At 52.1% G+C, this 25460-nt stretch overlaps 10 protein-coding genes across 10 annotated transcripts; 3 read left to right on the top strand and 7 right to left on the bottom strand.

Annotated features, from left to right (window-relative positions):
- Positions 1 to 1387: 1387 nt before the first annotated feature.
- Positions 1388 to 2231, top strand: HER10_EVM0003084 (DJ-1/PfpI family protein; the record flags this gene model as incomplete). Its single annotated transcript, XM_035472770.1, has 2 exons — positions 1388 to 2043; positions 2098 to 2231. Exons 1-2 carry the CDS (start codon positions 1470 to 1472, stop codon positions 2229 to 2231), a joined length of 708 nt encoding a protein of 235 aa, XP_035331323.1. The 5' UTR covers positions 1388 to 1469.
- Positions 2232 to 2334: 103 nt separating this feature from the next.
- On the bottom strand, positions 2335 to 4746 carry HER10_EVM0006525 (subtilase; the record flags this gene model as incomplete). The annotated part of the gene is made up of 3 exons (XM_035476108.1): positions 4577 to 4746; positions 3456 to 4523; positions 2335 to 3393 (listed from the first exon to the last, which is right to left on the bottom strand). Exons 1-3 carry the CDS (start codon positions 4718 to 4720, stop codon positions 2335 to 2337), a joined length of 2271 nt encoding a protein of 756 aa, XP_035331539.1. The 5' UTR covers positions 4721 to 4746.
- An 819-nt stretch (positions 4747 to 5565) lies between these two features.
- Positions 5566 to 6631, bottom strand: HER10_EVM0000364 (inosine/uridine-preferring nucleoside hydrolase; the record flags this gene model as incomplete). Its single annotated transcript, XM_035470149.1, has 2 exons — positions 5566 to 6466; positions 6522 to 6631. The coding sequence occupies 2 exons, from the start codon at positions 6629 to 6631 to the stop codon at positions 5566 to 5568; spliced, it is 1011 nt and encodes a 336-aa protein (XP_035331138.1).
- Positions 6632 to 7180: 549 nt separating this feature from the next.
- HER10_EVM0001883 (uncharacterized protein) lies at positions 7181 to 9085 on the bottom strand (the record flags this gene model as incomplete). The annotated part of the gene is made up of 3 exons (XM_035471617.1): positions 7181 to 7922; positions 7986 to 8768; positions 8826 to 9085. The coding sequence occupies 3 exons, from the start codon at positions 9083 to 9085 to the stop codon at positions 7181 to 7183; spliced, it is 1785 nt and encodes a 594-aa protein (XP_035331238.1).
- Positions 9086 to 11484: 2399 nt separating this feature from the next.
- Positions 11485 to 13230, top strand: HER10_EVM0006204 (amidase; the record flags this gene model as incomplete). The annotated part of the gene is made up of 1 exon (XM_035475796.1): positions 11485 to 13230. The coding sequence occupies one exon, from the start codon at positions 11485 to 11487 to the stop codon at positions 13228 to 13230; it is 1746 nt and encodes a 581-aa protein (XP_035331519.1).
- An 80-nt stretch (positions 13231 to 13310) lies between these two features.
- On the bottom strand, positions 13311 to 15075 carry HER10_EVM0010056 (C6 transcription factor; the record flags this gene model as incomplete). The annotated part of the gene is made up of 5 exons (XM_035479526.1): positions 13311 to 13740; positions 13799 to 14043; positions 14094 to 14250; positions 14307 to 14572; positions 14626 to 15075. 5 exons carry the CDS (start codon positions 15073 to 15075, stop codon positions 13311 to 13313), a joined length of 1548 nt encoding a protein of 515 aa, XP_035331760.1.
- A 511-nt stretch (positions 15076 to 15586) lies between these two features.
- On the top strand, positions 15587 to 18546 carry HER10_EVM0004369 (FAD binding domain-containing protein; the record flags this gene model as incomplete). Its single annotated transcript, XM_035474018.1, has 3 exons — positions 15587 to 15608; positions 17238 to 17991; positions 18045 to 18546. The coding sequence occupies 3 exons, from the start codon at positions 15587 to 15589 to the stop codon at positions 18544 to 18546; spliced, it is 1278 nt and encodes a 425-aa protein (XP_035331409.1).
- Positions 18547 to 18923: 377 nt separating this feature from the next.
- Positions 18924 to 20128, bottom strand: HER10_EVM0007929 (uncharacterized protein; the record flags this gene model as incomplete). Its single annotated transcript, XM_035477468.1, has 2 exons — positions 18924 to 19547; positions 19616 to 20128. 2 exons carry the CDS (start codon positions 20126 to 20128, stop codon positions 18924 to 18926), a joined length of 1137 nt encoding a protein of 378 aa, XP_035331629.1.
- A 1153-nt stretch (positions 20129 to 21281) lies between these two features.
- On the bottom strand, positions 21282 to 22343 carry HER10_EVM0009330 (uncharacterized protein; the record flags this gene model as incomplete). Its single annotated transcript, XM_035478820.1, has 1 exon — positions 21282 to 22343. The coding sequence occupies one exon, from the start codon at positions 22341 to 22343 to the stop codon at positions 21282 to 21284; it is 1062 nt and encodes a 353-aa protein (XP_035331716.1).
- Positions 22344 to 23565: 1222 nt separating this feature from the next.
- HER10_EVM0004391 (AmdA) lies at positions 23566 to 24861 on the bottom strand (the record flags this gene model as incomplete). Its single annotated transcript, XM_035474039.1, has 2 exons — positions 23566 to 24618; positions 24649 to 24861. The coding sequence occupies 2 exons, from the start codon at positions 24859 to 24861 to the stop codon at positions 23566 to 23568; spliced, it is 1266 nt and encodes a 421-aa protein (XP_035331410.1).
- Positions 24862 to 25460: the final 599 nt, after the last annotated feature.

Below are 25460 nucleotides of genomic sequence, written 5' to 3'. Positions count from 1 at the left end.
GGAAATACTTGGATGGACTTTGCGAGGATATCGTCGGCTCCGTCGTCTTGCACATCGATCTCGGGAGTGAAGGTAGGTTCTGGAACTACAAAGGACTGGAGATCAGGCGTGTCTTCCAGATCATTCGTACATTCAACAAAAGCTGCTTCTCGCAAGCGCTTAGCGATATGCTTCGGATGCGTAGGGATGTAGACCCTGGGATTGATGAATAGCTCCTGTATCAACGCATATTCGGCTGGCCCAACTCCTTCGGTGGACATGTTGCACCAAGATGTCTATGTCTTTGGCAAAAAGTTCGAACTTGGTCTGTTGGGGCAGTGGTCCTGGATGGAGAAAATGCGAACATCAACGAAAAAGATGAAGCTCGGCGTCAACGCCAAATCGGCGGTGTTACTCTGACGATGTGGGCATTCGGTGATGTGACAATCAAGATACTCGCCGAAAGATCTGGGGATATTCTTTGTGCGAAATTCGCGAGTACCGGTCGCAAGGAAGGAGTTCCATTGTCGTCCTGCTGCCTGCCTCAGGACGGGAGTCGGGCTTCGGGCGTCGTTCCAAAGTTCCTAAGGGCTCCCGGAGACCCCACTTCCACCGCCGTGCCTGCCCGTCGAAGTCGCAGCTCCGAGATACGTACACTGCCAGACAGCCAACGGGGCAGGCAGGAGAGAATCCGTGGAAGAGAAGACATGTCCGCATTGCCGGGTCGGTGTGGGGCCACGTCACCTCGGATAAGTCTCACGTCATAGCAGTAAGTCAGTAATCGTGCTGCCTCGAAAGAAGGATGTTAACTACTAACTCAAGGCAGAAGAAGTAGTCTTGGGTACGAGCATGCCAAATCCGGCAGCATCCGGTGATGCAGCCTGCGAAACCATCATCTTGGCGTCCGAGCGATGCCTGGTCATCGAATTGCGGGACACCACCTCTTCCACAGCTTGAGTGGATGAATACCTGTTAAGTTCCGATGCCTTTCGGAGCTAATCACGGATCGGGGCCGGCGGAGTTGCACACTGGGCCCGTCTATCCCTCTCCTAGCGCACGGGGCGGCGGCCGCTAATAATCACGCAAGCTATGTGCTTGCTTTTGAGTGAGGACTGCCCCGAAGCCACTCGGCTCGGGGGACGGGGATTGGGTTCAACGATCGGACGATAGATGGGCTTGGGGCCTAGCGTAAGGGGAAAATGGAGACCAACGTAACCCTACAGCGATTCGAGTACCACGTCTAAAGATGTGCAAGGGCGGCTGAGTAAGGCATTGATGGGGGAAGCCGGAGGGAGGTGGATGCACACTGCATCAGTGCGGAGACGGCTGGTTTCTGTTTCTTGTGGGAAAGTATAAAACTATTGCCTCTTACGGCTGATGCATCGCTGTTCTGTTTGCCTTGATTCTAGCTCCCCATCGTGGTTCAACTCACTTTACACTAACTTGATTCACCGATTCCGTTCCAGAAACGCAGTGTCTAAACAGGCAAGATGGCGACAACGCTGGGATCTAAAAAGTCAATTCGCATCGGCGTGATGTTGGAGGCCGTGCAGCTGAGCGACATCATGGGCATCGATCTCTTCGGCAATCTGTCTCGTGAATACTACAACAAAGTCAAGGACTTTGATCCCGAGTTCGCACAATGGGCCGATCACCCAGTCGATACCAAGTTCTACTTCATCTCATCCACGCTAGAGCCCGCCGAGATGACACCCGGTCTCAAGTTCGTTCCCAACATCACCTACGACGACTGCCCGCGAGATCTGGACCTCGTTCTCATCGGTGGCCCACTCCCCAACCATCGCCCCCCCGCTGCCGACCGCTTCATGAAGGAAGCCTACCCGAAGACCAAGGTCTGGTTGACAACGTGCATCGGTAGCCCTTGGTTGGCCAGCGCTGGGGTGTTGAAGGGGAAGAAGTGCACGACGAACCGCGAATTCTTGCCGTTTGTGAGGCAGGTTCACCCCGAGACTGAGTGGCTTGATCAGAGATGGGTCGTAGAGGAGAAAGAGTATGAGGGCGAGGAGAAGGGCGAACTGTGGACTGGAGGTGGAGCCGGCGCTGGTAAGACTTGTTTCGCTCACACTCTGCTCCTTGTTAATGCTTACATGACTCTAGGCCTTTCCATGATTATCACGTACTTGAACAAGAATTTCGATCCTGGATTCGTACAAAAGATGGCACTCGAAGCCATTGCATTTGAAGAGTTGGCGCTGAACCAGTTTTACAAGACCTCAAGGCTGACAGCATGAGCGGTCAGATAAAATCATTGAATAGTTACAGGAGTCTCCAACTTTTCACTATCGTGCAGAGCTGTTCTATCCGTCTTAATCATGTGTACTGAGAGGCTGTCTGTCATGCGTCTACGTAACGAATGATGAACTCTGGGGAATCATACCGATCCCAGCTCTCCGGCAAGCTTCTATCCGCCATGATCTTCAGCGCAAAGATGCTGAGCTGATATCTGCCAGCTGGCGCCCAAGAACCATCCGCCAAGCTACCATCCCAAGGGCTCATCCAGCCAATGGGCCTTACATAGGTCATGGGATATCCAGCTACGTTTCCAAGGGTCACCACACCGAGGCCGTTATCTCTGGCATCTGAATTGGTCTCAGACGCTGGAGACGCGACTGGCACGGCCTCGAGACGGACCTCGGAGCTTCCCATGACCAGCCACAAGAACTGGTTGGGGAACGCTCCAAGAGGGAGAATAAGGTCTGAAGTATTGGCCAAGGGTAAGGCCCAGTCAGGATGCGCAGCCGGAGCGGGAAGCTGAAATGTGGTGTTTGCGGGTACATCTGGGCTCCTTGGGTCGTCGCTGCGACTGAAAATGAGGCGATTTGCAGCCAAAACTGTGATGTTCTTCATAGATGTAGCTGCGCCGATGTAGGGGACCGATAGCGCGATCTCGCCCTCACCGTTGGTTCCGTTGAGAGCGACCCATCCAGAGTACAGTGGGAGAGTTGCGGCATCCAAACCCTTGGGAGGAACCACGCTGATGCGAACTTCACCGGTAGCGTTGGGTTCCAAGCTAAAGCTGGACGGCTCAAAGGTCAGAGTCGCGTACGTCGTGAAGAGCTCGGGAGAGCTCTGACGATAAATGTCCGTGAGAGTGGTGGCGGTCAAGGCGGGAATGTGGGACACGTTGTACGTTGCCGTTGTGTCTCCGACGTTAGTTATAGTGAACGTGGTGTCGGAGATGAAGTTGTCGGTGTCGTTGAACGAGAGACTGGCTACGCTGAGTACTGATGTAGCGTACGCTGCGTCGTAGGCCTGTACCATGCCGGCTCCTTGTTGTGGCACGGGACCAAGCCCGGCTTCGATGTTATCGACTCCGTAATTCTGTGAGAGGTTTGGCTTTGCGGTTGAAGCAAGAAGTCGTTTAATCAAGTCGGGATCTCTGGTCCCCCGTGCCTGCTCGGTGTCAGTCTGGTTATCCTGGTCAGGAAGACGTCGCCCTCGCCGCCTGAACCTACCTGGGATACAAGAGCTACGATACTGGCAACTAGGGGAGTTGCCATGGAAGTACCAGATGCTTCGGCATACTCACCAAGAGCAACAGGCCAGGTACTCAAGATACCGGCACCGGGAGCCCCAAAACTCGGCGCAAGCTTGAGCTCGAAGGTCGGGCCCCAGCTCGTAAAAGCTGACACCTTTCCCTCGCTATCAGCTCCTTGACTCTGGTAGGATGATATGGACATCACCCCGTCGCCAGTGCTCGGCGTGCTGATTCCGAACAGGCCTTCTGTACCGCCAACCTCGTTGCCAGCGGCGAAAGTGCAAGGAACGCCGGCATCCACGATCCGCGAGACAGTCACGGCAAACGCCTCACCAGCCCAACCATTAGGACCTCCGATGGATCCAGTGATGATATCGCTGCCATCCTCGAAGGCCTTGATCACACCCGCAAGTAAAACATCGCCAGTGGTTTGGCCGTTACACGCAAAGGTCCGGTACATGCCCAGCTTCACCCCAGGCGCCGCACCGGTGAAGCCCATGGGGTTCTCCATGGCGGCAATGATACCGGCGACGTGGGTGCCGTGGCCGAGACAGTTTTCAAAGGGATCTGCATCAGGAACAGGCGCGTTCGTGCCGTCATAGGCATCACCCACGATATCGGATCCGAACTCGACGAGACATCCTGGACCAAAGCAGCCGCCTAGGGCGGGGTGGGTGTAGTCGATGCCTGTGTCCACGATGCCAATCTTGAGACCTGTTCCGATAAAGCCCTTTGCACGGAGCTTGTCGACTTGCGTCATGACGTGGGGAGGCCAGTTATCTGTGGAGTTTGTTTGGCGTTTGTACTTGGATGGAGTCTTGTCTTTGCCGGTCCAGGTGATGTCTAGCTTTGGAACGCTGATCAAGGGGACGGGCCAGAGTTTCTTGACTTGCGGGAGGCCGGCGATCTTCGAAGCTGTCTCATTGTTGGAGTCCTCAACATGAATGGAAACACCCCTGAAGATCTTGGACTGAAGGTTGAGGCGCTGGGAGATCTTGGTCGCGCCGGTTTCTGTCTCAAGCTGACTGAGGAATCCAGAGCCATCCTGTAATGTGTTAGAGCATCGCCAATTGGCGCAGGTGAAGCTGGTGGACTGACTTGGTCGTCCGCGAACTCGACGATGAATGCGCCAGGAACGTTCGTATACTCAAAAACTGGCGTCACATCTCTCTTCACCGCCGATGCAGAGGATAATACCACGATGCCGGCCAATGCCGCAAGCGATGCTCTCAAAGCGACCATGATGAGCTGGTTTCTCTGGAACGAAGAGACCTCAAAGTCCTATAGCTCAGATCGATGAGAAAGCCAAGGGCTATTGTACCTAAGTTATATGCTTATTTATATTCTACATCTCGAGTCGTATGATGGGCGCGCTTCGGAACCCAATGCCCGTGGTCATCAATGTCGCATTTGACACTATCGCCATGGGGTGTTGGGGGGTACATTCTCCACCAAAAATGGCCCAAAACTGGCATTCGGATAGATGAAGCGACTCGACAGTGCGGGGCAACACGAGCTTACTGAGAGCAATTGAGCAAGATAAGAGCGCCAAAGGTAGAGGGCTATATTGTGATCTTCTCACGGTTGCAGTGGAGGGATCCCCTCATCACCAGCTCGGAACCTGTCGAGTCTAGCGAAGAAGTTTGTCTGTGCCGCAGCATTCAACAGTCTTGTTGCAGCGGTTCGGATGGCACAAGCAAGGAAATCTGGAAATCCATCAACGGGGAACGAGGGGCATGAGGAAGGTGGTATTCTGCATAACCCCCTTGTTACCATCGCCGGCGCGAATGCAACGTGATCTTGGCGCATATTGTGTACAGAGTTGCTTCAGTTGGCGTGACCGGAATGATGGCCGATACCGAGAGTGCTCAAGAAGGAGATTTCACGGCGATCAAGGTGTGGTGAGATATCGGGAGGATTACCAAGGCTCGCATTCGGTCGGGGGTTTGACTACTAGAGTCCGTCGAAACGCAGCACACGAAGCGCACATGTAAGAGCCGACATGCAGCGTTTTCGACGTCAAATATTAAGCTTACATTCAACTCGGATATTAGGCCTTGCAAAGTCAGAGTACTACTAGAGGGTCTTCATGCCGACGTCCCGTTCACTACCGACCACGCTCCCTCCAAGTACAACTTGTCCAGCGCCGCCGCCGCCGTGACATTGTCAACCTTGAGGTTCAACCAGTGCTGATTAGTGACATTCCTGTCATAGACCCACTCATTTGACCCATTGGCATAGACAAAGTTGCGCCCGTACTTGTTACCGTATTCAAAGATGTCCCCGAGGCCTTGCATTGCATACAGCACCGTCAGTGGATCCCACGACTGCCGGGGCCGATAAAAGTTGTAGTAAATGTAAGCCTGCCGGACCGGATCCGACACGGGACCCTCGGCGAGCAGCTTCGCTCCGGACAGCACGATCGAGCCAACCTCAGTGCCGCAGAACACCATACGGCCCTTCCAGTTGTTCACGACGTGTGCCGTGTGTGAAGGGTTGTCGCCAAAGAAGTTGAACTCACGACCAGACGGGTACTCCCCGCCCATGACAACCAGCTCCGAGACCTTGCTCGCAATTAGCGCGGGGCCCGTGAGGTTAGAGATAGCGTCGGCGGTGGAGTTCAAAAGCGCGGAGAGGTTCTCGAAGAAGCCGATGGAGACAATGGTTACGGGCTCGTCGGCCTCGGCGAGGATCTTGCGATAGAGCGTTACGGCGTCGGAAGCGTTTTCGGCCTGGCCAAAGGGGAGCGAGCCGCCCGAGTAGTGGTACGAGATCTTGCTTGCGTACTCGCCCAGGTCGTAAGCAAAAGTGTCAAAGAAAGGCTCGTCTGTCATTGGCCTGCGCGCGCCGATGGGCACATCTGCGAGGCCATAGTGGGCGAGTATTGCCGAAGTCGCCGTGACGGAGTATGTCGAAGGGTAGTTAACGTTGACACCGAGAAGATTCACGTCTGGTGAGGTTGCCGCGAGGAGGAGGGCGCCCGTATCACTGTTGCGATGTCAGAGCCTAGGTTTTCGGATTGGGGGACATGGGTGGCACTGACTCGCAGTCACTGAAGATGTCAGTATCGATGATAATGTTCTTGCGGGCTGCCAATGCCGGCTGTATGGCCAGCGCGGCGGCAGCAACTCTTACGATGGACACTGAGACCATGGCTGATGAGGCTTGCCATCCAGAAAGTGTCTTGAGCCAAGTTCATGAGTGAATGACGGGTTGGAACACATCGGACGAACTGGTGTTTGTAACCTTTTAGGGGAGAATCCTTATCTTGACTCGGTAGTATGGGGGGAAATAGAACTCCTCTTGCCAGGGGTCGACTCCGATTTTAGGAGATGAGTGGAGCTTTTCGTTCAATTTGAAGGGGATTTTCCACGGAAAAAAATCCTCCTTGTCAAGGTTCAACGTTGAAGATCCAGCTTCAGTGACGGAGGTGAGCCGATAAGGAATTCTCTTGAGATTGCTACGTTAAGCAACGTCTTGAAAACTCAATATTGAAGCAGATGGGCAATCGACATGCAGCAAATGGCGGGAAGACACGGTGCTGTATCGATCCCGAGACTAAGCTATTTCCGATTCATTTAGATCATATGTACATCTATGTTGTGGTAGAGCTCGTGCGGTCTAACGCATCTACTAAGAACAAGCGCCCGGCTTGAATCAAGAAATAGCCAAACTCCACTGATGTTCTAAAGTATGCGTTTCTCAACATCTCGGACGAATCCTCACCGGTATCTCTCTATCAAATGCATGCGATCCAAATGGCATAGCTCGATGATGTGACCGAGCTTTGGCCCCATCCGCCTTGTCCAGAATTTCCACGTCGAAGTCCCTTAAAATGAGAAAGACGGAGACGAGAATAGTGTTCTTCGCCAAAGTCTCGCCCGGACATCTCCAAGCGCCTCCTCCAAAGGGGAAAAAGTGCCCTCGCAACGCTGACGGATTCGACAGTTTGGCCTTGGAATCGTCGCGCACGTACTTCTCCGATACATTGTAGCTGTACCTCGCCGAGCTGGATTTCCGAAGCGGGCCGCTTGTCGGATCATCGGGGTACTCGAGGAACCGCTCCGCCCAGAAGGACTCAGTAGAGTGTTCTTCGACCCCGTTGATGGTCCGGCCCGTATTCCAGATGGCTCCGTCGAGCCCGCCCAGCCAGTTTGCTGATAAGGCGGTGGTCCCCGATGGCAGAGTGGAGAAGGAATCCCCGTGGGGACGGAGACCGGCACCGACCGATTTGCGGCCGATAGCGCCGGCAACGTGAAGCCGTAATGTTTCTCGGTAGACTGAGTTGAGTAGCGGAGCTGATGATAATGCTGTGCAGTCCAGTGATTCTTCCTCGCTGTTGTCTCTAATGCCTGACTCGTGCCTTAATCTGGACGTAAGAGTTGCGTCCAGGAGAGCATGCAGCACCATCCAGCAGGCTGCTGGAATGGTGTTTGCAGTTGTTCTACAAGATGATGTTAGACCAAGTCCACCTCCAACTTGCAAGACCAGGAGTAAGTAGACTTACACAAATAAGAAGCCCAGAATGACACTCGACGTTCCGGCATCCGAGAACCCGAGATCCTCATAGCGCCGAACCATGTTCCTCACGTAGCGGGTGCCCCAGATAGGATCAGACTCAGCATCACCCGGTTCCGCATCATCATTGTTACTGTTCGAGTTGCACCAGACTCTCCACTTGCTCAGACTCCCGATTATCCGGTCGCGCGTACGGTACTGGGACGGATACATCCATCGTGGGCTCCCGCGTGAGACAACAGGGAATGCATCGTAAAAGGCCCAAAAGTCTTTACAAAATGATGGACAAAGCCTGAAGATGTGCTTCCCATACAGCGCCTCGACTTCCGCACGGAAGATAGCGCCGCGAATGAACTTGTACAAATCAGGGAGGACGACGGGATCTTGGTTAGAAATAGAAGCGTTCTGTGGGCTGAGTCGTTGACTGAGGTTGGAAGAGAATCTGTCCATCACAAGCCTCAGATTCTCCCCGTTCAAGAAGGTGATGAAGTCTTTTCGTTGATGTTCCATGATCCTTCGGGATGCGTCCGGATGAGAAGTTGAGAGTCCTGCGTCGTCACGCCTCTCGAATGCCGAGATGTGACCATGGTCGAACACATGATAGTCCACCGCTTCCAAGCCGAAGAAGATTGTCAATGCTTCGAAGATCCCAGGGACTGGGACGAGGTCTCGAGGTCCCTTGAAGAGTGACCGCACGCCTTCGCCGGGAAGAACATAGCAAAGCGAACTTGCAGGTGCTGAGAGGGATATCACGGTATCATGTAGGCGAGACCTGAGGCTGGTATTAGCAAGCATCAAGCTGAGGTGGATTTCCATCAAGTTCACGTACTGTAGAGGACGAAGGAATTTCTCAGCGTTGAAGAGAATCGCATAGGCATGGCCAAGTCCTGGAACAAAGTATGGAGGTATGACAGGCTGTCTACTTCCTAGCTTCTCGTAACGCTGATTCTGCCAGAGAAAGCGGATGGAGGTGAGAAGATAAGTGAGAAGAAAAGGAGTGCTCAAGACCAAGGCAGAGCATGCGGTCTTGGCGAGGGTATCTCGTCTCGCATCACTCAGACAAGCTTCTCCAAGCACTGAGGTGAACATGATCAAAGTCTGGATTATTATCAGGCCAATAGCTTCAAATCATTAAGAAAGAGGAAAGAGAACATCCATGATCAAGAGGATCTTTGGGTTTCTTTATAGCATCATTCGATTTCCAAAAAGCCAGGGACCTATTATCACATGGAAGTTTTGACATATCATACAACAGCTGGTAATCGCGCAAGTAGCTATCTATTTACATGGTCGCGGGAGGTTTCAAGGTGTCATTGGGGGCCAGCATTACCCGCTGCCTTGATTTTGGCCCCTCGTCACGCAGCTCGTGTTGGTTGTGAACATGAAGACTTGGCTGAAAGGAATGCGGCAGAGTACCCTTGCCGCGGGTGACACCTTATTTTGGCAACTCTTCAGCAAACAATGTTCATCTTTACGGCACGACCGCCGCAGAAAGACATATATCACTTATCATGGCGCTTCTCCGACTCCAAGGTGGCTTGCGGCCCGGATTGCATGCTTCTCGGTACTCGGTGGATCCGTGCATTTCGTTTGCTCGAGGGAATAGTGATATCAATCCAAGTCGGAGATCCCTCAACTTGACATCTCTTCCAGGATGTCGTGGATCACGATTGGACGCCCGGTTTGTTTGCTTGGTGAGGTAGCTTTGGTGAAGGCAACGTCAAGCGCTGAGCCGCCGCACCTCCGAGTCTACCGCCGGCATTTGATGGAGACGGACGGTGACTTGATTTGCATGTGTAAGGTACTCGGAAAAGAGCATGCGCAGTTACCAATAAAGACGTGGCGAGCTTTTGACTACGACACCAACCCCAACACTGAGCCTCCGAGTTTTGGGGGTCGGGATTCTGCACACAGCTTCGGAGATGGCCCCCAAGAATGGTAGAAGAATGTGTGGGACTCCGTTGTGATGCCACATGGGATTGGGCTGAACTTTTGTTTGCTCATGTCGTTGGAAGAGGCAACATGGTCGTTGAGGAAGCGATAGGTTTGATTGGGCCAGCGGGTTGGCTTTGCCGCAGGTGAGGAAGAATCCATGCTCCCACGGGATGGATGCACTGTGACACTCTCATGCAGGCAGTCACTCGGCTGGATTCAGCCCGCCACGGCCCACGGGTGACAATGGGTAGCAGGCGCCACTCCCGCGGCATCCTCTATATCTGACAGATATCTTCGAGCAGACAGGAGGGTTACACATTATTCCTTCTGGACGGGTGGCTTGATGTGACGATTTGGGACTCTGCAGCCATGCAGCCAGTCTTCCTGTTTGCCTTTGTGTATGCGGTGACCATCTGCAGATTCGTCAACTTGGTAGGTAAGACACTAGGACAATCCCAGGTTATTGGATCTTACACAGGTCACTTGTACAACATGTCGCCATCAGGACCGTTGTGGGGGCATTGTTGAAGAGGATGTGCATTCACAGAGCTCGCAAGGGAGTAGGTTCAAAAGCATAGCGGTCTGATGTTGGCGGATTGGAATTATTCCCTCTCCGCACAGTATGGACTTCTGCCCAAACTACTTCGGGGTCCCGCCCATCCCCAACAGCTTTGGCCTAGCTAAGAGATAGAACAATAGAAACAATGTGGAAAAAGTTCGAGGCCTTCAGAAAGGCAGTCTTTTTCTGCAGAAATTCAAGACCTATTGAGTTGAATATACTAAGGTACCTCGGGTAGACCTTGGGTAGGGAACTCATCGGCCATTGAACACCAAGCAGGACGATCCGTGTCCTTGCCGGTGTCGGATCGGATGACGGCGTGTAGTTGAAACTCTGGACAAGATTCTATCAAATTCCTACCTGAATATATCCTTCGAAGACTGTAGATTCAATCCCCAATAACACGAACAGCACATCATGTACAAGCCTCTAGGATCATGCCCCGAGGTCTTCCAAGATCGTTTGCTTGCGCAAGATTCCCGGAAAGCAAGTTAGACCGGGCTAATGGACACACTGTTACAGCTTGCCTGACTCCGACATCCATGCCCTGCAGGATCTCAATGCCGTGTCAGATTCGTTCCGTACCGTGAGGGCCGCAAGCTCGGGGCAACGCGGGTTTCCGTTTCCTCGGGCCATGGTCAATATAAATGGAAATTACCCCACAAGGGCCGGGCGGTCCGTGAACGCCGACAGGATAGTTGATGTAATTAGCACAGAGATCTCGTGGTTGGGGTAATTGTTAAGCATTCCCCGCGTTGTGTCTACTAACACGTAACACAACACAGAAGCTTGACGGCTCACAACAGTGCCGGTGGGAAACTTCCTCTGTGCGTCGATAGAATGCCGAGGTCCTGATAACAGTATACTATCAACCCCGCCTGCTGTTGGGCATGCTGAGTTGGTAAATCTAACAACACACAACCCAACCATTGACTGCCTGCAAGTCATCAACCAGAGCCAAATTCCAGGTATTCAATCCGTAGCCTGCACAAGCATGTCTTCTCAATCTCGAGAAGCCCCGTGGAAGGCCATCGCACAACGTAAACAGGCTGAGAGAGCAGCGCGCATCCCATCAAAATGGCATATCCCAATCAACGCCATCCCGAATATCCCGAATGACCCCCCTCAACCAGGTGACGGGCCACAGAGAGTTCTTGACATGCCGCGCCAATTCTTGTCTCAATCAGAAATCTCAATCACCGAAACCTACACGATACCAACTCTGCTCAAGGCCATAGGGACGCGCGAGCTCTCAGCTAGACAAGTCGCCGAGGCCTTCTGCCATCGAAGTGCCATAGCGCAGCAACTCACAAACTGTTTGACGGAACCATTATTCGACACCGCCTTGAACCGGGCTCAGTTTCTCGATGACTACCTCCGCGAAAACGGCGTCCCCCTTGGCCCCCTCCACGGCCTCCCCGTCTCCGTAAAAGACACATTCAACGTTGCAGGCGTCGACACCTCAATGGGGCTGGCATATCTGTGCCACAAGCCCGCAGCCTCCAATGCGCCGCTGGTTGATCTCCTGCTCTCTTTGGGGTGCGTCATCATCGCCAAGACCAACATTCCGCAAACTCTCGGAAGTCTCGACTCCGTCAACAATGTTTTTGGGCGGACCATGAATCCTATCAACCGACTTTGCACCGCCGGCGGATCCTCCGGCGGTGAGGGCGTCCTCGTGGCCATGAAGGGTTCTATGATTGGCATCGGGACCGATATTGGGGGCAGCATCCGCGTGCCTGCTATGTGTAACGGTGTCTATGGCTTCAAGCCCTCCAATGGACGTGTTCCGTACGGCGGACAGGTTCTTACTGGCATCGATGGTATGAGCCGCACTTCCGTGCAAGCTGTTGCGGGCCCAATTGGCCGTAGTGTTGAGGATATAGATGCTCTCCTGCGTGAGATCGTCCCTCGGGCAGCTCTATGGGGCGAGGATTGCATGCCCGCATCATGGCCCTCCAACTTGAGAGGATCGTCGATCTCGGGCTGCCGCAGGAACGGGGAGTTGGTTATCGGCGTTCTTCGCACGGATGGAAATTGCAGCATTCATCCGCCTCTTGATCATATGCTGGACGAGGTCTCTTCGGCTCTTTCGCACACACGCGGTGTGAAGGTGGTTGAGCTGTCATGTCCCGCGGCACTCACCAAGGCGCAGTCAGTCATGAACAAGCTCATGGGCGTCGACGGCTCCGTCACCATGGCTGAGATGATTGAAAAGACAGGCGAGCCTCTAGTACCGTGGACAGCAGCACGATTCAAGAAGGGGAAGCCGCTGCCACTTACGCAAGTTGCTGGGCTTCAGGCACAACGAGCAACGTTGGAGCGGGAGATGCTCAAGATGTGGGTCGAGAACGATGAACATGGCCGCAGGCGAGAGAAGCTAGATGCTGTGATATGTCCGGTTGCGCCGCATCCTGTGCCGCCCATCGAAGGGTACAATGCTGTTGGTTTGACTAGCAGCTGGGTGATGCTTGACTATCCTGCAGGAACAGTACCAGTACGAGACGTGAGGGAGAGTGATCTACAGCTTGGTCGGCCACAAGGGGGAAAGGTCTTGAGTAGCTGGGACGAGAGGAACAGAGAGCTGTGGGACGAGAAGAAGATTGACCGAAAGATCTACCTGGGGACGCCGCTGAGTGTTCAGGTCGTTGTACCAAGGTTGCGGGATGATCGACTGGTTCAAGTCATGGCTTGCGTAGATGCAGCTTGCAAGGGCACGGGTGTGAACGCAAAGCTCTGAGTTGAGTTACTTTTGTAGTAAAGAGAATAACTCGCCTTGGTTCGAAATGCAAATTGTTCTAACACGTGCTGCATGATACTTCAGGGCAATCTACCATCAAAAGGTATGTAAGGTTCTACAAAGGAAGCCATAGCGCTGACCCCAGTGCCCAGATCGATCTCATTCATCACGGCGTCCCAGTCTTGAGGAGCCATGATGTGATCGTACGGAGGTGCTGCGAAATTGACGTCTGGTAAAGAAGGGATATCCTCAATTTCCCGTTGTTCATACACTTGCTCCGAATGCTGTGACTTCTTGCTTATCAAGGATCTCCGCTTGGTAGAAAAGCTGGCGAGCTCATAGAACGTCTTACACACATCGTACAGCTTCTTGGCTGAAGGCGAACTGCTTGATGTGGGTTCAATGGCAGTGACTGCGCTGCAGAGGAGTGTTAGGTCCTCTTCGGACGCCGTTGCCACGGTGTGTCCCGCGAGCACTATGAAGCTGGCAAAGGGCACTAGAGAGAACATCCTACTAAAATATTAGTAAATTGCATCACGAGTCACAGCAGCGTCGTTTGAGAGCATACATGTTGAGAAGCATTGACCATCCAGTGATTCTGAGGTGGCCCCACGATTCGAAGGCTCTCACAATCGTACGAAGGGCGTTTCGAGCAGCCTCCGTGCATTCGCTGCTGCATTTCAGTGGGCTATCGTTTCCTTCATCGCGTGGGATGACACGATAAGCTATCGTAACAAGACCGTACATCATGAAGTCTAGCAGCACGGCAAGCGCCTTGTAAAGATCGTCATCGGGAGGGTTATGTTTGATAGACTGCGGAATTCAGCAAAGTCCTTCCAAACAGTATGATAAATCAAACCCACCTGTCTGATACGTGTGTTGACTTCAAGCAACTTGCAAACTACCGACTTGGCCCTTTGGCTTCGTGTCTCTAGCGGCTGTCGAAACGCTGAAGCAGAAAATAGCTCAACGTGCATATCGCCAACAATAAACGCGTACTCGACGAATCCAGAATAGAGGCTCAAGGTGCTGTCAGCATAATAGTTGCGGGGAAAAGGCAAAAAGGGATGCTTTACTGTACTGGCACACCCGGAACGCAGTCCTTGGGGATGGACGGCCGCTCAGTGGAGACATCGTAGGGAGGAATCGACGGCGTCCTGCCCATTGTAAAAGCCATGCTTTTGTCGTGGACATAAACATGCCAAAACACTTGTCGCCTTTTGGAGAACTCTGGCTCATTACTAGGTAGTCTATGCCAACCGAGGTCGATGCACATTCTCGACGCGGCCGATATGAGCTGCCACGCAAGTGTACTCTGGCCTGTTTTGTTGCAAAACGTGTACTTTTTCGTCAGTACTGGGAATTGAGTTTTAGCGGCAATCGCTCGAGACTTACCAGGACTGCTAGGGCTTGGCATGCTTGTATAGAAGGGTCGCTGCAAAGTCTCAAAGACTGTATTGCAGCTTCAAGGTTGGCCTTGAGGAGTTGAGAATATGCCTCGATGTCTAACTCGTTGAAGCCGACGATAGCATAATGATGGGGTTTGAGTCCTTGGAGCAAGAAAAACAGACCGGCGTTGACAATGATCCAATCCACAGAAGAAAAGTCGGTGATGGCAAAGCAAACTTTTTGGCAATACTCACCAAACTCTTGTTCGTCAATCACGGGGACGTCGATGAAAAACCGCTGCTTTTCAGTCTGACACAGTCGAAGGAGCTTCAGAATGCGCTCAGTTGACGGAAGGCTCCTGCCCTCCAACTCGGGATGCTGGGCTTGCACGGTTAATGGAGAGTTGCCGGTGTGAGCGGGACTACTTTCTTCACTACCCGTAGCCTGGTCGATCATTTGCACGGTCGCAGAGAGCGCCGAATCGTCGCCCAAAGTAGACTCAAGGTCTGCAGCTGCATCCTTGAGTGCATCGGTGACCCGGTGAACATGCGCTTTGAAAGAAGATTCGCCTCTGTATCCCTCAGACAAGCCTGGAATGTTGGGGGAGTGATCGCCGATGAAGGATGTTGGGGAGACGAGTGGTGATGAGTTCGACTTTTGCTGGTTGATTTCGAGTAGCTGCTGCACCGCCTGGGACACTTCTTTCAGCGAGCGGTCAACACTTTCTATGGCCTCATCATAGCGGGGCGAGATGAGGACGCGCTGTCGTCTCTCGGATGAGCGATGCGTCAGGCGACATGTGAGCTTCGAGGCCACACAGCTTGAGCACGGCGTTTCGCGGTCGCATTTCGTCTATACGTTCTCGTCAAAACTCGATGTATGATGAATCCATGATGTGATGACATTGGGGATTGAGTTCTTGCCTTTCTGTCTTTACAATTATCACACTGGCCATGGCATATTTAGTATGTCTATAAATAACGGTCATTGTCTTGAGTGACGCGAACTCACCGCAGGCCTCTTGCTTCTGACTCCGGAGGCCTCCATCCGAGGCAGTCAACGATATTTACGTGAGGGTAGACTTTTTCACGGTCGACGGGGAAATAGATTGGGAGAAGAAATTGGAACGCAATCAGACTCGATAGATGGGAAGGTCTCGCAAGTAGCCGCTTTTCTTCTTTTGTTCTTCGTCGGTCTCACAGGCCATTAGTACTTGGGGGGCATGGTGGGGGGGCATAATTAGGAGGCGTCAATCAGGCAGTCAGTGACTAATCTGAGAGAAAAATGCACTAATTTCGATCATACAATTACTGGCAAGGTGCGATGACGGACTCCATCAGCATCATTTTCGGTTCAATCGAGGTAATCGCCCCATCTCAGCAGCGGCACGGCCATGTAGGAGTATTCCATTAGTTGTGAACAGTCATCTGAATGAGAAACTTCTAATTCGAGCTTCACGTGGTCAGAGGTTTTACCTCGCGTTAGAATTGAGAAGCAGGCGGCAAGTTTCCCATGTTGACCCTGCCAAACCGCTGTTGGGTACGACAGTACTCCGCAGGTGGTAAAATGTCGAACTGTGATGCTTGCAATATCCTATCGACCAAGAATCTCATCCTCTTCGGTCTTGACTCCGGGAATCTCATGTGTAGGTACTTCCAATCTTGAGCTCTTTGCAGACTACCTAGTATTCATGGCGTCTTACCCTGTGCTCGGCAGGCTGGCGACGCAGAGCTTCCTGACATCAGGCAGCTATCATTATCGCTGCGTCCTATTCGCAAACTCTGTCAGCGCTAGGCGTAGTAGCCCTGATTTCCAAGCATCCCCGGGCCCGAGGCCCCGGAAGACTAAAGTTCTCATGTGGGTCAATCATCCTGAGGATGTGCCACTGCCACACAATTGCGCATCAGTACGTCTGGCTGTAGCCGTTGCATAGGCATGGTTTTCTTTCGGCAACGGCTGGCAGACACTACTGATGATAATCACTAGTTCGGGCCACTGCTTGAATCAGGCTCTAATCTCACTCCGACGACCATCATGCTGTTACGGGGCCTTCTCACGTTCACAGGGCCCGAGGGCCCGAGGGCCCGGGATTGTAGCGATCTCAGCTCGACATGCGTTCATCAAAGACAGCGAAACAGCCTTGGGGATGGTTGCATTAAAGAAGGCGAGCAGTCTCAATAATATGATCATGAACTGCCGAGCTTGACAGCAACAACTAGGCAACATTGACTACATTCACGTCTTCCCACCAGCAATCATTAGATCGCTCTCATACCATATCCGCCATGATTTACAATCTCTGGAAACGTTGTACCCTTATCGGGTCGTTGGCTATCTTGGAGGCTCTAGCAGCGAACATAAGCACGCCGGAAACCTTTGTTGGGGGCACCCCGCCTGTGAGCACCCTCCAAGTCAGTGTTGGGAAGTTCACTAATACTTGCAGTGTGACGCGCTCCTCGCCGCCGGCTTAGGTGATAGGGTTTTATCGCCAACCGATTTCGGGTACGAGAAACAGGTCCAAACCTGGTGGGCTCGGAACGCTCAGCTTCATCCGTGGTGTATTGTGCTGCCCGAGAGTACGGAAGAAGTTTCCCTCACTTTGACCACGCTCCTAAAAGCTGGCAATGGCGCCGGAGACTGGCACATTGCGGTCCGGAGTGGGGGGCATGGCTTTCAGTTGAACAACAACATTCAGAATGGAGTCACTATCGATTTGAGCATGCTGAATTACTCCCGTTATTATGCCGAAACGAATACCGCAATGCTCGGTTCGGGAGGGCGATGGGAGAATGTCTACGCTAGTCTGGGCGATCAAGGCGTTGTAGTGGTCGGTGGCCGCGATGGCGACGTTGGAGTGGGAGGATTCCTCCTCGGCGGCGGCACATCCTATTTTTCGCCTAAGTATGGATTCGCCTGTGACTCTGTCCTCAACTACGAGGTCGTGCTCACCAACGGAAGCGTCGTCAATGCGAACAAGACCAGCAACCCTGAATTATGGAAGGCGCTCAAGGGTGGCGGCTCCAACTTTGGCATCGTCACAAGGTTTGACCTAGAAGCCCTTCCTGCTCGTGATATCCACTACGAGGTCCGAATACTGCCCGCAACCGCTTCTGACGTGGTCTCCGATACTTTGATCAAGTTTGCTGATCATGACATGTCGCTTGCTGATAATGCATTGGTCACTTTCCTCCAGTACAACGGCACGGCAGGTCCTGACATCACGATCACGGCCATCTATGTCAACACGGCCGGGCACAATGGTGTAAAAACAGCGTTCGACAATATCCGGGACATTCCGTCTATTCGCAATGTTTCTGTACAGCAGTCTGTGGCCAAGACTGCCGCAGGCTCGAAAGTCCAAGGCGGACAACTGTAAGTCTAGCTAATATCTGAACCCTTCGGTCAGACTGATTTTTATCTCTTAGGAGTGCTGCGGCGACCCTGTTGTTCAAAAACGATCCAGAGATTCTTCAATACTCCACCAAGCTCCACGAAGACTTCGTCAAGTCCCTTCAGAGTTCCATCGGCCCAGAAGCCTTCGGAACGATGATCTTTCTACAGCCTGTCGGAATGGACCATGGAAATATCGCAGAACAACGCGGCGGTAACATGCTTGGTCTTGAAAGATTGAAGTCAAATGCCATCATGTGGACGGGTGGTGTGTATGTTTTGACGAACGATGCAGACTTTGCCGTGGCGGAAGCATGTTTGACTTCAATGTCGGACAAGATACAGAGATTTGCGAAATCTGTCGGGGGCGACATGGACCTGGTCTACCTCAACTATGCCAGTCCTCGACAGGATGCTCTCGCAGGATACGGCCCACAGAATGTTGAATTCATCCGGGAAGTTGCTGCCAAATACGACCCGAGTGGCGCGTTTCAGACAAGAGTTCCTGGGGGCTTCAAGATTGGGAGATCTGGGTAGGAGGATGAATCGAGAATGATCATATGCTAGGAACTGGCGCGTTTGTAGAGAGGGTCTCTGTATTTGAGGGTTTGTGGAACTCGGTAGTTTTGGGAATCAAGGCTCGACATCCAGGAAACTCCAATGAGGCCCCATTGACCTCTCAGAATTGGGTGAACAGTCATTTTTATGGAGTAGAGCCTACAGAACTGGGACTCCGTATTTACATGTAGACTATGGGTAAAAATTTGAGACCACTTAATCGTTCCGGCCGGTATGAAACGATACAAGCTATTGAAATTGTCTGGTTGGGAATGATGGGTTGCCGGTGTGATTGGTCGGGAAGATTTATGAAGCAATAGACTGCTTAATGTCCTTCACACGTCAACGTGCTGGCACTATACCTGCGGAGTGTAGTCGTTGACGATGCCAAAGATGAACTCTTCGTAATGACCGCGACCCTCGAAAGTATCTTGTCCAACGATACCGCCTTTGACGAGACCGTTAGCGCGTTGGTAGGCGCCCTTCTCATCTCTGACGATGAATTGAGTAGTGACATCGACTTCCATTACGTCGCCATTTGTGAGAATGTACTTAACAAATAGGCCTTCGGTCTCAAGCAGCCCAGTGGTAGGAGGCCAAGCTGCCTTTCCGCCCCTCTGGCGAACCTCCATGCTCGCCATGTCGCAGCTAACAAGGAGAACCTCTCCATCCTTTGCAACATAAGATCGTCTGCTCTCATTGCCGTCGTAGTCGAGAAGGTTGTACCAGACGATAGAGTAAGGACCAAAACGAGCGTGTCCCCAATCCCAATAACGAGGACCATCGATGATAGACTGATTGCCCCAGTTCTTGTCGTGGTAACCAATACCGTCTTCGAAAGCGATAACAGTATCCTTGACGGCGAGATCGACAACGGTCTCGGCATCGGGGACCGCGTTAGCCCAGTACAGTCCCGGCAAGAGATTCTGGCTGACGCCAACTGCGCCATTCAGGTCGCAAGGGTAATGGGCGGGAGCATTCTGTAATCTCCAATATCAGCCTCTTGGAATTGTACAACGGTGAGGAATAGAATTGAGGAGTCACTCACGGCTTTGAAGTAGATCCTGCCATAGATACCCATGTCTTCGGAGTCGATGTTGATCGTGTATTCAACGTCAGGCTTGTCCAGCGAGGTTCCACTGAAGCTCCCAATTCCTTTCCAGTCTCCAGTAATACCATGGGGGCCGTTGGTGAGATGAACCCCAGCATCGGCCATAGCTTCGAAGTAGAAGTCTGTACCATTGGGGTACACTCCCGAAACCTGGACAGCGAGAGGATGCGGGTACTGTGCAAAATCTCCCGAGTTGAAGAAAACAATATTCAGAGTCTGGTTAGTGGACTTTGAAACAACATCAAAGTACCAGAAGTCGGTAGACTTTTTGGCAGCCGGGGTAAGCATCTTGAACCCATCAAGGTTTCCCGCCACCGAGAGATGCTCAACGCTGATAGTACCGTTGTGGTAATGAGGAGGTAAGTCGAGGACCCGAGTGATATTGCTAGTTGCAGCTCCGTAAGTCGAGCTAAGCGTAGCAGCAGCCAGAATAAGCTTGCAGAGAGCCATTGTAACAGGTGTCTAGTTTGTTGTTCAAACGAGTGCGGAAAAGCAAGAGAAATGATAGAATGGAAGGAACGAACGAGCGACCGATAGCATGTGAGGATCAAATCAATTCAGAAAGGAAGAGCGAGCTTCAGTATTTAAGGGATTTGAGGGACCTCAAAGTCACGTACGCTTACGTGTAGATGGCGAGTAAACGATACATATCTCAAGATATACGAATGCGCGGTGAAGTAGAGCTCAACTTCGGACTGGGGCACCAAACTTGCCCCAGAAACCCCTGTCCATGAGCAGAATCAAGCCCTTTCAGGTTCACACAAATCCCTGGTTCTCGGAGGAGAGGATAATTTTCCCGACATCAGAGGGAATTCACCTACAAGTCTACTTCTCAACGACGTGGAAATGTCCAATGGCTGTCCTTCAATAGGCTGTCTAGAAGTCCTTTCTTCTTCACGGCGCTTAATATGAAACCATCGAACAATGAGGCGCGGCTTGTGGCTGGTGATACTCGGACCGCGTATTCGGATTTTTGCGCGTACCACCTTAGTTCCAGTCAACCTGGGCCGGGCTTGCTAGCCACAGTGATCATCAAGTGTCCATTAATCATTGCCCCACAACTATATCATAAGGTGAGATGAACTCAGGCCTAGCGATTGCACGGAGTGTCATCTTACAGCAGGATGTATAATAACGGGGAATGTGCGGCAGCGGATTGGGTCATTGACGTTCCGGCATCGCCTTGGTGCCCTTGTACCCATCCCAAATAGTCACTGAAAAGGTCTAACATAATTCATCGAGGGGCCATCACACGATGATGAAGCTTCCTCAGTTATTAGAGAACAGGATTGGGCCATAAAAAACTTCCGCCGAAAAGCAGGACCTTGAATCGTTGCAGCTTTCATGCCTCCGTTTACGATACTAGTAACCGTCATTTCCGAGGAACAAGGTCGGTCAGATAGGCATCCACATTAGACCAGAAGCTGGAGCCATTTCTGGTTAGAATAGCAATCGCTGTCCTCTCCACAGGCTATTTTCACAAGCAATGATATACCGTGCTTTTTGAGCTTTCCAGAGGTGTATTTCAAGGATGAGTCTGAAGAGGACGAGCTCTGTTTCTAGTGTTCACGAAACAACTGCGGACTGGAAAGCTATAAAGACCTTAAGCTGCCCAACGAGTTGGATGGAACTCCATGAGTAGATACCATTGAATGATGCTCCCTATCAAGAAGGCGGTACTTGCAGCAAACCCAACAACTGAGCTCTCAAAGATTCGGTTGTTCAAGAGCAACACACCTGTGACAATGAAACCGGCTGATGCCACTGCATTCCATGCCGCCCCTTGCCATTCGCCTGCGAGGATTCTTGGTTTATACCAATCTTTTTGGACATGAATGACAAGAGTCATATTAGCAATAAAGAACAGAGCCCCTCCAATGACTTGAGGCATGAAGACGAGAGCTTGTGTAAGAAAAAGATCCATCGGGTTGAGAACCCCCGGAAAGCCAGCCACTGCCGCCACGGAAAGAATCAGGCCGCCGGAAAGCATCACCAGGCCAGCCTGGAAAGGAACAGTCCGTAGAAGGCTGGCGAAATCGGCAGCAGATGGGATCCAGAGCCATGCCTCAGAGCCAATGAGGGCGGGTCGATAGATGGCCGGGGTGTTGTCATCGATGGACTTGGTGTCCCTCTTCTCGAGGGTACCGCGGTCGGCATTGAAAGCGGCGAAAACGCCGAGAATGCCTCCAGTCATGAACATGGTGGCTCCGATCGTGATGGTCGCAGGGAGAGCAACGGTTGGGAGGGTCTCGAAAGCGAGGCTTGGCTCGAGGCTAGGAAAGAGCCCGAATCCTGCATTGATAACGAAAGAAACACTGCCAACAACGAATAGCATTGTGACAATCCAGTTCATGTCTTTGTAAGGAAATATTGTGAACATTCGTTTCAGCTGGGACCGCTGCGATCCTTCAACCTCGATGGCAGAATCCTCGATCGAATACTCTTTTACAGGCGACGGTAGAGCAGCCTCTCGATCCATTTCGCATCGTACCCGATATTCAAGGTAGTTCAGAGTTTGTACGACCCGACGCCTTTCTCCGTCGCCAACTTCGATTCCCCGGGAATGGGCGGTCGCAACGGTGTCGAATCGTGAAGGGCCCGGGGGTACCGGGATCAGCACCGATGTGCGAATCATTGAGGCGCGGAGGTTGGCTGAGGCATTCATATTGGGGATCGGATGATGTCGACGTTTTTCAATTTGAGGTCGATAATGGTGATGAGTCCCTGCGATACCGGCTCGCTAGGATTGGCAATGCTGAAGGGGGAAAACAAGTCGGAAATACTGCTGAGATAGAAACAAACAAATAAACAACAAATCGCAAATTATTATAGGCGCTACTGAGAGGCCACGGGGGATTTCGGGTTGCCCAAGAGTATATAAGAAGAGAATGAAGTCACAATGCGGAAGAGTGAAATAAGACAGTTGTCATCCTCTACCTATTAAGAATGCAAAGAGTTAAGGCTCAGCGAAGAAGTGTCAATAGCGACAGACAGCAAAAGTCCGTTGCCGTTTACTTGATCCAACTTGACTACCAGCCGGCTCCCGCAGAGCGTTAGGGGTGGTAAAAACCGGGCCAACGTTGCGTTGAGATCATCGTGAATGTTTTGAGAATTCGAATATCCTAATCCTCAGACAAGAGATGGTATTATAAGAAATAAGGTTGACACACCCGCTCCCGCAAAGTCAGTTCTGTTGCACGGTTATCCCCTGGATTCGTGTCCTCAATGCTCCCACCGGGCTTACCAACCTTAAGTGTTGGGTCGGTGACCTACTGCGGATCCCGCGGCCACGAGCTTGTTCCCAATTTGTTTCTGCGCTCTGTCATTGCAAGAATTTCCTCGTTTCAGTCCCTTGCACTAATAATGCAGATCAAATCAGCTCAAGCCTGCCACTCTTCTCCCATTGTCATCTGAAAATTTTTTTAGTCTGATTTCCCCCTCGAATTCTTGCAAAAACTGTTTGTCGCTCCTTCAACCCATAAACACCCTAACATTTGTGACATCAAGAGAGAGACAGGGACTTTGATGTTCTTTGGCCATGGGGCCTAAGACGAACATTGCGTTCAGATCCATGTGCCCCTTTTCAACATCAACAAGGCCAAGGACCTCGATGAATGTACCTCAACGGATTCAACCCAACATAAGTTCTTGTCACAAAATTTTGCACCTAACAATGAGCATTTCAAGTGGATCAAATAGAACTTGAAATGACCCATCTTTAACGAAGAAACGAGAGCAGTCTATATACCAAGGAAATCTGAGATCAACGTAAAAAGCCACGTAGCGGAGTGGCTTAAGTGTGCGGATGCTATTCCTCTCTCGTGTCAAGTTTCATCTGCTCCTTGGTCTGGTACCTACGACCATGTCGTCGCTCAATCATCGCCTTTTTACCTTGACCCATGGACTGAGATAGACAAACCGTCGCCGATTACCCGAACAATATCGAATACATGGGAGCCGCTGAACGTCTTGCTCCAAAGCACCAATGTCAGCGTAGCCAAGCTCTCAATCTGGACGACAGGATGCTGATCCTCGTCTAGCCGACCCCCAAGCTCCGTCTCTTGCACCAAAACGGTGACCAAATTGATCAATCTGCGCTCGTCAGGCTGCAGTGAGATGAGGCCAGACTCTCGCACAGCTTCGGAAAGTACCTTTAACCATTGTGTGAGCAGAAAGGCGCACTCCAGGTTGCAAAAAGCATGCTGGATGCTCCAGTTCAACGTCTGAGTGCGCGCAACGAATGCGATGCCAACTCTGACTGGGATACTGAGGGCGTGTATACACTGTAACACGGCCTGGTTCATGTGCATTGACCTATCACTGGCGGTAAGGATTGGTCCGGAAAATGCGGCGGCTATGCTTTGTGCGTCGTCTCGGGCAAGAACCCGTCGCTCAGGACCGAGGCCGATGTTAAGGCGGATGTAAGCCAAGCGCAGGAGTGCGGTCGAGTTGAAGCCCAGTGGCCCCTTCGAAGACGAAGGGTCTGTCGTGGATTCGTATGTTGCTTCCCACGACTCTTGCCAAACACGAAGGGCGGTTTCCATCCTTTTGACAAAATCGCCACTAAGTACACAATTGCCTGCGGCCCGAATCTCTTCAGAGGCGTTACGAGTAAGAAGCACCTGTTGGAGCAGTCCGTGAATGAGCACGTAGTTCCCGAAAGAAGATAGCGCAGTGACTGTATGGATGCTCTGTCCTGCTAACAACATACGCATCTTCTCTGGGAAAGGTCTCGGCGGCATATACGTGTCCCTCAGAGCCGACCACTCTTCCGCGTTAGGCGCCTGCCAGCTTGATGCGCACCCAGGAAGGTTGATGGCGACCTCGCGATGCAGGAGCAACGGTGGCACGTCAAATGCAACGGATTGTAAATTTAGAAGGGCGAAAGCGGCGAATAACGTGCGGCGGCGTTCTTCAAGTTTAAGACCTTCGGCCCATTGCTGGTTGGGCGGCGCGGGTTTCTCTGATACGTGAATCTTCATTTCGCGGGCGAGCATGGCGACTTGACTCGACATGCTAAGGGCGTCACCTATCAATTCTCGATCGCCCCACGACGCCATCGCCATCAGTACTATTATAGCTTGCAGTAAGCGGATGGTTCTGTCTTGAGCATGGAGCTCTGGTTCCCTCGTGCGTGTGTTTGCGCCAGTCGGCGTCGAAGGGACGCTTTGAGCATCGTCCATCGTGACGCGGTCATCTCGAGTCAGCCGGTCTAGTGCAGGTTTAGTTCTTCGCTTTAAACGCCAAGAGATCAAAGTTCGAGCAGCATCATAAATCTGATATCCTGAAGCCGCTTCGAACCGATAGAGAGCACCGACTGCGGCGAGCGACAGGAGAAGCTCAAGACCGATAGCTGCAGCAGAAAAAGTAACGCCGTGAATGAACGGCAAATGAACGGCGAAGCCACGGAAGTACCCTTCCAAAAATCTTGAGAGGGCACGATGTGATGGCAGCTTGAAAGAGCTGGGCAGCTCAGTACGAAGTTCCTGGGCTTCGTCGAGAATCTTGCTGTATTCACTAGCCTCAATTTTCCAGGGCCGGAGACAGTGGACTTGTCGAGGCCTCTGAACCTGATTTGCTGGATTGATATGCAATGGTGTCTGTTCAGGTCTCTCGGGCTCCATGGAAGGCAGTCGTGCCGCAAACCTCGGCAGCGACGACAATGCTTCCGTTTCTAATTCTCCATCGCTAGGCGAAAGTCTTTGATGTGTGATGCCTGTACTTTGCGCATCAAATGAGCTTCCATGCTCAGGCTGTATGGTGGACGGAGCTGCGCCCTGTC

Source organism: Colletotrichum scovillei (genome assembly GCF_011075155.1).
Source record: "Colletotrichum scovillei strain TJNH1 chromosome Unknown Contig00007, whole genome shotgun sequence".
Classification (NCBI taxonomy): domain Eukaryota; kingdom Fungi; phylum Ascomycota; class Sordariomycetes; order Glomerellales; family Glomerellaceae; genus Colletotrichum; species Colletotrichum scovillei.
This window is presented reverse-complemented; position numbering and strand designations above follow the sequence as displayed.